Raw genomic sequence first — 14,008 nt, forward strand, 5'->3', positions numbered from 1 at the left:
AACAATGAACTCAGGAATATTTTTTTGTTGTTAAAAAAATTAGAAGAAAGCAGACTGAAAGGGCTCCATCCAAACCAAAATGATGAGTTTTGAACTGCTTGTAAGAAATAACCATCTGACTGCCTGGAGCCCTGGCAGTTTCAAACCCTTGTTTGTTGGAATGGGGGGTGGAATGGTACTGCCTCCTCCTGTGAGGGTTTTCTATTAAAAGAGTTTGGAAACCTTATCAAGAAAACCTGGAAAAACAGTAGTTGAGGCCATAAATCATATCTGTGACCTATTTGTTTCTGTTAGTGATGATGATGCAGAAGAAAGTGTGAAGATTTTGATGATAGACAATAGATGAAAAACCTTTCTCAGTTCTTCCTGATCCTTGTTGTAAAACTCTCTTTGCAATGGCTTATGGTCTAGATTTTTGTAAATGAAGGTGTTTCTTTTCCTGCTCTTAATAAAATCATAGACATTTCCTCATTAAAAAAAAAAAAAAAAAAAAAAAAAAAGCAGAACAGTTTTTATTTTACCTTCATGCAAAGAAGTAATTTCATTTAACTCTCCATAGGGCTGGCCTTTGCTGTTCTGTCTTCAGTCCATCCAGTTTTTGGTTTATACGGCTCTTTCTTTCCTGTCATTATTTATGCCATATTTGGAATGGGTCGTCATGTTGCGACAGGTAAGTGTCTATTTGCTAAAACATTTTGTGAAATAAGGAACTGGCAATTGAAATAAAAGTGTGTTATAAGATCAATGGAAGGAAAATAATTTAAAGACTAAACAGAAATATATATATATTTCTTCTTTTTATGGCTATTTCTTTTTTTCCAGTTTACACAATGTTGAATTACCCAGACACCAGGAGATCCACCTCTTCCTTAAATGAGGTTTCACCTAGTTCAACAGGGACAAGCATGAGGAAGTGGTAGCCCAGAAGTACCAGACTCCTGACATCAGCAGAGCTGCGTATAAGTCTAGTCCTGAAAGTCCTAGTCCTGGACAAGCAGCGTGCACTTGTTGTGTGGCATCCTGTATTGCTCCAACTAATGTATGCTTGTGGGACCAGTGACTGGATCTGAAAGCATTAATAAAGCTCTTTTTACCCATTAGAAATATCTCTATCTGTATATCTCTATATACAGTACAAGACAAAGTGCATCTGAATTACATCAGTGTCTTCAGGTTTTGCAACATGGACAAAGAAATAATTCGGTAAATTCTGTTTACCTTTTAGGGGAAAAGCCATCAATGCTAAATTTGGCTGACTAGTAATTCTTATGCCAGTCATTCTAATATTCAGTTAAATTATTTAAAATTTCTGAACAGCTAAACAATATTTTAGAGCAGGAGGAAAGCCAGAAGTTTTTTTTCCCTAAATGTGCAGAAAGTTTTTGAGCCTTCTGATGTCTGAGAAAGAGCTGTGGATGCCAATATCAACTTGAAGCTATAAAGAACGTTGGAATGTACTCTGCTGATTTAAGAAATATTTTTTAAAGTGAAAATTTAGAATTTGGAAAATAATTTTGCTACTTGAGTAGAGATAGACTAGTATATCTAGTATACTTTTTTTTTTTTTTTTTTTTCCCATTGAATATATTAACACGAATCTATAATGAAAAGTTGTTAAAAAACAATAATTTGGCAGTGGATTGTCAGCTGCTTGTTATTGTGAGGTTATTAGGAAGATAAGAATGTCTCACATGATCATATGTAGGAAAGTGGATAAAACAGTATCTGGTTGACCTAAATTCTACTAATGAAAACAGATGAGGCAACAAGTAAGTGCAAGCAGATAAGGCTGATCTTTTATCCTTGGGAGGGAATAGCATTCAAAGAGTGATTTACTGAGAGTTTCTCAGTTCTATGGCTGAGAATTCCTGCACAATCTCTTTTGTGGAAACCTGGAAACCTGTTCAGATGTCTTCCAGACAAACAAATGTATTATTATTATTATTATAAATAAACTTGTGTGATATATGTTGTTGAACCTTTCAGTAGAAATGTCTCATGTACTTATCCCATCAGCCACAGTTAAGTAATTGTGGCAAGCAGGCTGAATTGGAGCAATACTGCCTCTCTCAGAACTCCAAATGCTCTGTAATTGCTCTTGTACATCGCTGAAAATCTCCTCTCCTAACAGCAGCTTCTACAATATCAATGGGGCTCTCTATATGTGCATAGGATACAAGAATGTCCTTTGTTAGTTAAATCACTTATGTTAGCAGGAAATAGGAAATTTCATCAATGGCCATGTTCTGTCAACTTTTACTTGAAATATCTTTTCTATGACATTGTTGATCTAATTTGAAAGATTATTTATCTGAATAACAAATCCCTACATGTTTTTCTTGTCTGCTCTTGATATAAGTGGTTTTGAAGGATCTTCTGTTAGTATCTTTATCAGTGATAGGAAGGCCATGCAATGTGGTAGGTCAGATGTACACAGGAATCAGGAAGGCTAAAAAAATGAATTTGAAGACTGCTGTGGAGAAAATGATCAAACTGGTAGTTAAAAGATCTTTAAATACATCAAAGTGAGGAAGACAGGAAGGAAACTGTTGTGACACCTTTCTGACAAAGATATAAATGGGACATTCTATAACAAGGTCACAAGACCATTGAACTGCCAGAAGGGCTCTGGAGGGAATCCTGGAAACTGTATTTCTCCCCTATTATTACAGACTACAGTAAAAAATAAGATCACTGAAAGTTATGTATGATCAGAGTTTGCTGGAAAGGTGCTAATGTGACTTTTACGTAGGAAAATCCCATCTCACTAACCTCCTAGAGCTCTATAGGAGAGTTAGTAAGCACATAACAAAAAGAAATACTTTGAATGTAAGATATCAGAATGGTCAAACAGCTGCTGATAAGGTTGCACACCAAAGGTTATTAAAGAAACTAAATTGTCCTTGTGATAGAAGAAAAGTTATTTTATTAATTATTAGCTGGTTAGAAGATAAGAAGACAAAGATAAGACTCAATTGTAATTTTTCAGGGTGGAGGAGTCCTAGTAGGGTCCCAAAGAACTTGTGATGGGAGCTTTACTATACCGAGGCCAAGGTGATGGTAGAACTGTACTCACCAGGTTCTGTACAAATAGGGAAGAATAAGAATAATGAGAGCTCAATGAAACTGGTGAGATCACTTTAAAAGAAAGTATAGAATAAAGAGAACACTATGGCAGATTCTGAACCTCTGGAACCTGCTCCCAGAGGACATTGTGGAGGAAGAAAATACAAGCAGGTTCAAACAGAAGATTCAACAATTCATTTCCTAACCTGCCTCCAGTGCAGATTATTTCTTGATTTTTATTTTTATTTTTAAACATACACATCTGCTAACTATATTGGGCTAATAATTAGGTATATAGTATGATTTAATTACCCTAGAAATTTGAATAGTGAACATTTGGGACCTTTAGACAAAAAATATTTCATCACACACATGGTAAGTCAAAAACATCTGTGGTACCTTCAAATAATTGTGAATAATTATGTTTCAACCTCTTTTATTAATATGTCTACATAAATATTCTCATGAAAAGTTTGCATTTAATTTAGATATCTACATGGTATTTTACATAAAGAAATTTGTAATATGTGAAAATATTATCTTAGAAATTATTGTTAGGATTGGACAAAATGACACTCACTTAAAATGGCCAAGTTTTGAAACAGTGATCATTAGTGATGAGCACACATATACAATCACTGGTAACTTTTTTTTTCTAATTTTTATTGTATTATTTTTTTTTAGGAACGTTTGCTTTGACTTCCTTAATATCTGCCAATGCAGTTGAACGTCTTGTTCCCTCAGCTGGCACTAATTTCACTGCAAACAATAATTCAGGAGTCTTGGGCCTATCAGAATTTGAAATGCAGAAGATTGGAGTTGCAGCTGCAGTTTCATTTCTGGGAGGAATCATTCAGGTAATTGGTGAACATACATTCTGTATGCTGCTGATGTTTGGCATTTGTGACAACTCTGACTTTTGTAATATACTTTTTTCACTTCTCTAAGAAAAACTGATCATTGGTCTGGTCTAACGTTCATGAATGTGCTTTAAGAATTTGCTGTTTGAGATGCAGTAATTATTTGTATACATGCTCCTAGGGTGTTGTAATGTGAAGTAAAACCACATTCCATCAGCTCTAATATAACATTCAGTTGCTGTTGGTGTTCCCTTTCCTTCTCCTTCAGAAACAAAACATGAATCAGCTCTCTGGTAAGCACTGACATATTCCTGAGGTTTTCTATTGCTTTTGGCCTGAAGAGAAATACTATACAATATTCAATAATTAAAAACAGTAGGGGAAACATCTTTAAATTCTCTTTAGAGTTCATACACCCATCATTAAAGCAAAATAAATTAGTAAAACAGATGTCTTCAAATGATTCTCCAAAGCTTATTAAAATGATCAGAGGTCTTTTAAATTTTTTCTCTTTTCCTATTTTCACCACAAGCACTGAATTCCTTTATCCATTGCCAGTTGCTTAGGTCTTCAAAGAAGGCTTCCATCTTTCCTTGTAAATATTAAAATGGAAGAAATGTTCCAGCACTTGACATGCAACACCTCCTGGGTACCTCACTTCCTGGAAGAAATCCAGATCCCTACACTTGGTGCTTTGGTTCCCTCTACCATGCAAAAGATGAGCTAAGGAGCCCACATTGGCATCTCCTGTGGCTTGGAACTTGGAAGGAACTGGGGCATAGGCATATGCTAGTTGGTAGGGAGCATCAAGAAGTGTGGCCATTCCTGCTTTTTTTTTTTTTTTTTTTTAAATATATATATATATATATTTATTTTTTTTTTATGTTTGTTGTTGGTGGTTTTGTTTTCTTTTATTGGATACAGACTTATAACTTGAGTTTACAATATGAGGGAACCCCCAGAGACAACATGTAGAGTAGACCTGGTGCAGATAACATCACAACTTTCCTAGAGAGGCTGTAGTAGTCTCCCTCCTTGGAAATCTTTAACTGCTGTCTGGACATGGTCCTGGGCAAACAGCTCTAGGTGGCTCTGTTTGAGCAGAAGGTTTGGACCAGGTGACATCCAGAGGTCCCTTCCAGGTCCCTTCCAACCTCAACCATTCTGTGATTCACTGTGAACCACTCTGTGATTTTGTCTGGCTTATGTATGTGCACCAATGAGTGTAACACACCACTGCATCGTGTAGAGTGCTTGTAACAGCTAAAAGTCCTTTGAGCATACACATTGGTACTGCTGTGCTCAGAGAATATCAGTCTCTTATGTCATCCCCACTTGTGTGTTAAAATGCCAAAATGCCTAAAGTGGGAAGTTGCCTGCATTTGATCTAAGTTTAAAATCCAATGCAGAAAAATTTTACTTAGCTGCTGCAGAATCCCATTAGGTGTGTGAATCCTCTAGACCTCTTCCTCTTTCATTTTGAAAAGTTCTGCTTTTTCATATGCTTTAAACTGCCCCAGCTGACTTATCTTAGCCTCTATCCTATTTAAGCCTGATTGGAATGAGAAGAACTGGAAAATCCTTTGCTCGAGTCTTCAGAGTGAGTCTGGGAGGGAGCTGTGCCAAGTGTGTGGGCAATTCTCCCAGGTCAGTAAGGTTGTTTTTATTACAGCCCTACTAATAGAGTTAGTGCTTGCTGTGCTGTCACTAGTGCTTCATGCAGGTATAATGGTGAGAGCATTTACCTGGGACACAGAGAACAGATTAAAATATGCATTTCCCATATCCCAGAGGACTGCCTAGAGGCTGCTCATCACAGACATTCAGGTGGAAGTCCAGATAAAAACTGTGATTAAATTTTGCCGTCATCTTAGGTGCTGTGAATTGTGAGAATATTCATTTCTCATTTTGATTCCAGTCTCCTGACTAGCAGTTGCTGCAGTTATCAGATAAGGAGACAAGGTGAATCTTGCTGGTAGTGGAGAGCTCCATCAATGACCTGTGTCATCTTCTGATCAGAGTAAATAAAAAAATAATGAATCATATGGAATAGGCGTTGTATTCTGGTATGAGAAGATTTATATGACATGTTTTGGAGCAATAGATTTCCATTGAGGACATCCTGAATTTCAAAAGAAGTGGAATTGTCACTGTTGTTGGGATGGTACTTATCTGGGGAAGGAGCAAACCTTCATTTTGTTGTCTTCTCATAAAGCTGTTTTTTTACATTGAAACACAGTGTTCTAACCAGTCCCTAATTACATGGGGGGACATGATTACATAATTACATTACATTAGGGAAACTACAATAAATGGCTGATGCTGTGACTATTCCATACCATGGACATTTTCCACACAAAGGATGAACTGTCCCTCTCCAAAACATCATGTTCCTTCTTAGAAAGAGTATGTAAAGACTTGAACTTGGCCAGAAAAATGATTTGACACTATTTTTCAGCTACTATATCTAAAAAGCATTAAAAACAACTTTTATAATTGGTTGCTGATGAGCAGTATTGGAAAGAAAAAAATGTTCCTGCTTATCCAGAAAACATATTAATGTGACCTGCTATAAGTTTGTTTAATAAGGAAGGAGCACCTTTGAACATGAAGCATGTTTTTGAAAAGCTAATATTCTTATCCAATACTTTGCTTCCCTGTGGAGAAAATTATGTTGCACTATTCTATGTAATACGTAGTTCGTTCTGAAACCAAACATAAATCTTTATTATACAGTGGTAATCAGGAAAAGAGCTCATTTTCCTTTTACAATGGAAAGATTTAGTTAATGACTTTCTGCAGGCTGATATTCTGCATCTTAGAAAGGACAGCTAGGATGGATGGGAGTTCTGGTTCCCACAATGACAACACAGCACAGCATGCTATGTGTTAGTCTAGATCACAGAAGGAAGTCTTCAGGTCTTGGAGTGAAGAAAGCTCATTCAACACACCACCAGAAGCTACAAAATACTTTAAACTCAACTATAATGAACTTAAGAGCAGTAGTTCTAGGAAGAAATTCTTTACTCAAAGGTTGGTGAGGCAGCCTCTGCCAGTGCCTAGAGAAGCTGGCAGCCTCTACCAGTGCCCCATCCCTGGAGGTGTTCAAGGCCAGGCTGGATCTGGTCTGGTGGGAGGTGTCCCTGCCCATGACAGGGGGTTGGAACTGGGTGGGCTTTAAGGTTCCTTCCAACCTGAACCATTCTATGATTATAAATCAAAAGAACAAAAGTTACCAATTATGTCTATTTTAACAGGCTAAAAAGAACTTTAAACTGGTGACTCAGTGAAGCTGAACTGTCTGTGTCATGTTGGTCTCCAGAAGTTCCCAGGATATCTTCACTTTAGCAATCTTTGATTTCGAGATAATCTACAGAAAATACCAAATGAAAGTTTCACAGTCTGTACTGTTTCCTTACAAGAGATATTCCCTGTGCTTGAACTCATCTTCTTAGCCCAGGCAGCAAATGATTGAAAAGAGTACCACCACTTCTAGTTCTGTGTAATGTTCAAAAAAGAATCATCTCCTTCCAGAACATGGAGTTTGGAGGGTTTTAAAATGTTCTCCAAAACTGAATTCATTTAACAGGTAGCACATTATCAGACTCCATTACTTTGGACAGAAAGTTTGAGATTAGTGATTTCCAAGGAGCCTGTTATGCGTGAAAAATTCTTACTGGCCATAAAGTTAAATTGACTACACAATGAGAGTGGAATTTTAACAATAATAAACTGAGCTTGTTGTCATGGGAAGTAAGTATTGAAAGTGGACAAGAACCAAAAGTGCTTGAATTAATGAACATAGAGGAGTTTGCTTTCTGCAATTACTCATATCTCTTCTCCTTGCTAAATTCCCATATTTTTCTTCTACTCTACCACTTCTGCTTAATCACTTGGTTTTATATTTTTTTTCTGTGATTTTATTTTTTTCTTTTTTTTTTCTGTAGTGTGCATTAACTCAAGACTGCTTTCCCTCACTCTCTCCTGGGTATTTTCCCTTTCCCTGACAGCTCCTTCTGATTTCATATGCATGAATTTTATCAAGAATTTATTTCTAATGAAAGCAAAATTAATCTCAAGATTAATGAAAAAGACACAGAAACTAGAAAAAGACACAGAAAGAAACTAGAAAGAAACTTTTTTTTTTTTTTTTTTTTTTTTTTAACTCACATTACTCTCTCTTTGAATTACTCCCTCATCTCCTAGGAACTAAATTTTGAAAAAGGAAAAATTATGGAGACAATCCTAAACTATGTGAAAATTTTATTCTTTTTACAGTTTAAGAAAAACCCATTATTAATACAAATAACAAAAAGAGAAACTTATTTGCTTTTGGCAGTATTTTGTATTTTATTATTTGCTATTCTGAAGCTTCACAGTCAGTTTTCTCTGTAATTTTTTTGCATCAACAGGGAACAAAAATCATACAGTACACCAGAAAAGACTAGGAACCCACAAAAGTTAGCATCATGACAGTAATGAAGATAAAGTAGATTACTATAAATTTTAAATTAGTAGATTACTGTAAATATTAAACTCTGCATTTTGATTATTGCTCAGTGGGTGAAAGATTTTATGACATAACATAATGTGCTGTAATTGTGCAGTGTCACATTAGCTTACTCTCAAATGGTGTTTATCCAAAAAGCACTGGTAGCCAAGCTATGGACTGTGTCTGTCCTCCAGCAGAGAAGGTTAACTTGAGACTTGATCTATGCCTGTATAAATGCTAAAAATACATAATATATACATCACAAGAAAACTTACATGAAAATGGTTTTGGGAAGTTGATGGTTTGGGGAAGTTGATTTCCAAACAATGTTTTGCCTCCTCTCTATCTAAGCTGTTCTGTACATTACTAATATTACAAGGACAACAGAAATTTGACATGCCAGTTTATGCTGAAAATTGCACCCTTCTATTCAGATGTTTTCTCTTCTGGTTGCTTCATGGATGCACACTTAATTAATTTAGCTATAAAGTGAATAAAGAGCAGGATGTACATGCTGATGAAGAGTTGCCATTTTTTCTGGAAGTCCTGAGTTACCTTCTATAGTAAGAGACTGATGATCAGCATAGGCAGGTGCTCGTTGTTTCATTGAGCGGCTTCAGAAATTGCCCATCTGAAACCATAGGCCAGATTTGTATTTATTTTATATAACCCATAGTTATACACAAACAATAAGAAGTATGCTTTAAATGTGACTAACCTTTTAGTTTCTACCTGTGAAGTAGGGTCACATGGCCTCAAAATGCTGAAAAATTAAAAAAAAAAAAATGTAAATGTGTATGAGATGCAGAAGTTATTTTCTGTAATCATAAATCTCTGTAATTCACTGTAGTAATAATAACTTTATCTGAAATATTAATATTATCTAATATTTCTCGGTGATATTAGTTACCTCACTGAACTGCCTCTGTGGTTTTGATTTTGATTAAATAAATATCCATCTCATCCTCTGGAAAATAAAATATAATACGTTTAGAAATTTCACAACAGTACAATACAAACTGATCTTAGGAAACAAAGAAAAACTCACTAGGGGAGGGAAAATTTATTCCTTATTGAACTTTGCTACTGCGAACAATATTTTAAATATCTGAATAGGCACACTATTAGAACAAACAGATAAACAAAATATTTGAAGTTAGTAATTATTGTTTTCAGGCATGACTAACTAAATTACTACTCACTGAGAGTATAACAGTAATTATCTTTATTGGGGTCCAATCTGGAATGGCAATCAATGTTCTGATTTTTTGTAGTACTGAGCAGTTCATATACTATTAGTTGGAAACAGAGAAAATTATCCTCATATTTCATCTCTTGAAGGGATTAGGAAATTGCTCACTAGAGGTTTTTATGTTAAATAAAAACCGCTCTGTTTTTATTGTGTGTGTGTGTTTTATTATTTTATTTATTTATTTATTGGTGAGCTTTTAGACTTGTAGCTCACTGCATACAGGTGAAAAAGCAAATGTTGGTCATGTGTAAGGAATAGTAACATTTGAAAAGGATTGTTTTAACCTCAAAACTACAACAAAAACAAATATAAAGGAGACTGATTTGTTCTGAAGTGACTGTATTTAATATGGTAAACACAAAATAATCCTCATGGACAGTATTGTCATAAACAACTCTGAGCAGAGTTGTTTAACTTTTCATGCAGAACAACTAATGCAAAAGGATATAAAAGTAAAAAAAAAAAATAATAATACTTTTTGATCTAATGAGTCTGCAGAACTCACTGTAAGGGGGATAATTTAAATATAATTTAATGTAATCCAGCAAAGTATTGCATGTTATGCAAACCACAGTAGCATCTGTAAGTCAGTAACAACCTTGGTCAAAGAAACAAACTCTGTCAAATCTCATTCTTTAAAGAAAATAAGTGATTGCAGTCTGGGATAAAATGAGATAATATAGTAGGACACTTAATACTTTGGGGTTTTGTACTATATTTGTATGAAGAATCTACAATAGTTGTAAACAGATTCCCAGATTAGAGAGGAATTCTATGATCCTATCCCTGCACTCTGAAATAACTTCTGTAAAAATTTCAGGGCAGCTGAAATTATCTTCAAGATCAAATACATGTATAACTGAGCCAAAGTCTACTTTTCTTTTTTTCTTTTTTTTTTTTTTTTTTTCCTAGAGGAGAAATCTAGTTTGAATATAGGATTGTGTTTATGAAATTAGATGTTGATTTTCCTTCCTGTTTTAAAATTTCTGATTTTTTACAGATATTCTATTTTAAATTCAAGTATTGCCCAAGTACATAGGAAGTAGATTTTTAAAATCTTTAAAATATCTTGCTTTTACTATAATAGTATAGATTTTGTTGAAACAGCACATGAAACCATATAAACTTCTCTGGTTTTCTGTAAAGAAGAAAATATTTTTGTACCCTCCATCATCTAAAGCAAATTCTGTATCTCTCTTACCTGAATAGCTGCAAAACCAGAAACCTCTGCATTTGAAGTTGATGTAACTATGGATTGATACATGAAATATTTGATGTTGTAGCATGAGAGCACCAAGTATCATGATATATCAGACAATATGCTCAGGGTCAGTAGGATATCAGGTGGCTAAAATTCTGCCAGAGGAGCTATGATGTGTGACTGTGTGGGATAGGGACGCTGGTGGCATAGTGTCCTGGGGCAGGGCAGAACCCTCTAAGCCCTCTAAGTTGGCATTGGTTAGGTGGACCACAACCCTTTGCCTACTCAGTATGACTATCAGAGGAGCAGGAATGAGTCGGTACCACACTTATTCAGCTGATGTTTTTATAGTATTTGTTTTTCTCCCATATTTGAGTAAGAGAGAATAATAAGTGTCACATGAAGACAGCTTCTCTGAGTTGGCTTACATTACTAAACTAAAGGTAGAATCTGGTAAACCAGTGATGTGAATGAGATAATGCAGATGAACCAGTGGGTTCAGTTTTAAGTTCAGTTCATCCTTCAAATGACTTGTGTGTTCTATTCTCAATTGTCTTACAGTTTATTAAAATGACTCTCACTGCCCTATCACCAGGAAGCTGCACTTTATTACACTTACTGATGCACATACCTTTGCTTTCCAGGTAGCAATGTTTATGCTGCAGTTGGGCAGTGCCACCTTCTTGTTAACAGAACCAGTGATCAGCGCAATGACAACAGGAGCAGCAACACATGTGGTGACTTCACAAGTGAAGTACTTGCTGGGAATGAAAATGCCATATATATCAGGACCACTAGGATTTTTTCATGTGAGTTCTGTAAATGAGATGGGTTATTTCATTAGCTAACATTTTCTTAACACACTATGTGGTGTTTTTTCTTTTTTCTTTTTTTTTTTCTTTATATATATGTGCAGAATTAGTGATGCATGTGTGAATGAAGAAAAAGTAACACTAAAAACTTTTTTTTCACTACTTCTGTTTGTAGAAAAATATTAGGAAAGCTTGATGAAGAGTTAGCAGGACTGGTCATATTTTGAAATTTAAAATATAAACATATTATAGCATCAATAATTCCTTTCATTAACACGAGCAATTACAGATTTTATACACTTACAGGGTGGGTTAACTTCTGCATGATAAGCTTCTGAGAGGGAACACTATATATTTCAAATGTCATTATTTTTCTTATTATTTTCTTCATATTTTGCTCAATGTAACACAACCATCATTGTGGTAAAAAGAAAGTGACTTGTGATTTGTGGATCTGTTATGCAAAAAATTACCCTAGATATGTTACATGTTACTTTATGACTTTTTTTTTTTTTTTTTTTTTTTTTTTTTTTTTTTTTTTTTTCCGGAAGTACATCAAGTATACAGCTTCAAGGTAGCTTTTATAAAGTGCATATAACCTTTTATATATTATCATGGTGTCTCCCTTTGGAAAGTAGACATTGATGGCTGAAAATTTTAAAGATTTCAATGCTGTATGATTTTACTGCACAAAAGATCTGAGGTTGATTCTTTAAGTTAACTTACTCTAGCAAACTGAGTTTAGGTGTTGTGAGTATAATATCTTGTCTGAAGAATTAGTAGTATTATAATAATATCTGTCAAAATGATAATTTACTCATAGCAAAATTATATTTACTAGCTGAGTAGATATTTACTTTGAATTGATTGTAACTGATGATTTGGTTACCAGATGAGGGAGGAGGTGAGGTTTGTTTTAGTTAGCTACTAAATTAGGACGCCTTATTTAAAAAGATTGACCACAGTTTCTTGCATTGCTCATCTCTTCATTTTCTCCTGTTAGTTTGGGAACTTGGTTAATTCAGATTATGTAGTTAAAAGGAAAAAAATATTCATTTCAGAATGTTGTTTTATAGTATTGTATACATTTGGTAACATTTTATTTAGATAATACATCAGTAAGTTTTTCTACAGGAACTATTTATTAATGAGAATTAGGGACATATAATAAAGGCAAGTAAATATATCTTGTAAGAACATAAGTCAAAATGTCATAGTCATTTTTATGAGTAGTTGCTTGGCCTGTAAGGCTATTACAAATGATTCACCATATATTAAAAAAAAATGTTTATTCTTTAAAAGCCTTTTCATAAATACTTCTTAATATAAAATGAGAGCAGCTATTTTCTTTCTTTCTTTCTTTCTTTCTTTCTTTCTTTCTTTCTTTCTTTCTTTCTTTCTTTCTTTCTTTCTTTCTTTTTTTTTTTTTTTTTTTTTTTTTTTCCTCATGATATTTCTGTGGTGACTCTACTTACATATAGGCATATTATCATCTTGTAGAGATGACTAGTGTTAAGTACCACAGCCAAGACATAATCAAAACATACATTATGAGCAATAATAAAGAACAGAAGTAACACAAGGAAATATTTCCACATTGGTGTGCTGATGATATCATAAGTGAGGTAATTCAAATGCTTTGAAAGAAATCTATTCCCTTATCCCTTATATTTTTTAATGTGTTTGAAACAAGGTCTTTGCCCTTCATTTCACTTTCAAACCCCTTTGAGCATTTTCCAAGTAATTTTTTTAAGGTTTTCAATTGCTCTATAGAATCATGTAAAAACAAATCAACAACAACAACAACAAAACTCTGCAACTTAATAACAAATGACAAAGCCTTCATATATAGAAGGGACAATTTTACCATAAAAGTATTTTTAAATGCTTCTGGTATCTGTTTAGACTTATGGATTGCTTCAAGAAACTCTGGTATCTCAGTCAACAGCACTGAATTTGGCAGTGTGTTTCTGGACGTGTTCTTTACTCCAAATTCATGAAACCCCAAAGACTGGTATTTTTGCATTTTATTTGTATTTTTTTCCTTTCTCCACTCCAGATCACTTCCCACTCACAAAGCCCATTGTTTTGCTTTAGGCAGCCTTTGGGTTGGCAAAGCAAGAATAAGAATGTTTAATAAAGTGTGATAGGAGAGTTGAAAGTAAAACAAGCCAGTGAAATATATTTTACAGTGAGTGAGATCACGAATAAATATGTAAAAATGAGCATTGTATATGGAGAACAAATCTACTACACTGGCATTGAGCCTATGGGATTGTTGTGTTTACACATAGCTTATGTAATTTATTACATTTAATTTTCTCT

General features: G+C 34.4%; 1 protein-coding gene across 1 annotated transcript in view; it reads left to right on the forward strand.

Annotated features, from left to right (window-relative positions):
* Positions 1-14,008, forward strand: part of SLC26A7 (solute carrier family 26 member 7) — a gene marked incomplete at its 5' end in the record, with an annotated part of 73,403 nt that overhangs the window by 11,619 nt on the left and 47,776 nt on the right. The window contains 3 exons of the mRNA XM_084510922.1: positions 560-670; positions 3,751-3,923; positions 11,516-11,680. Of these exons, the coding sequence (XP_084367048.1) occupies positions 560-670; positions 3,751-3,923; positions 11,516-11,680 (449 nt within the window). The remainder of the gene's footprint in view (positions 1-559; positions 671-3,750; positions 3,924-11,515; positions 11,681-14,008) is intronic.

The sequence above is a fragment of the Aythya ferina genome (genome assembly GCF_964211825.1).
Source record: "Aythya ferina genome assembly, chromosome: 2".
NCBI lineage: Eukaryota > Metazoa > Chordata > Aves > Anseriformes > Anatidae > Aythya > Aythya ferina.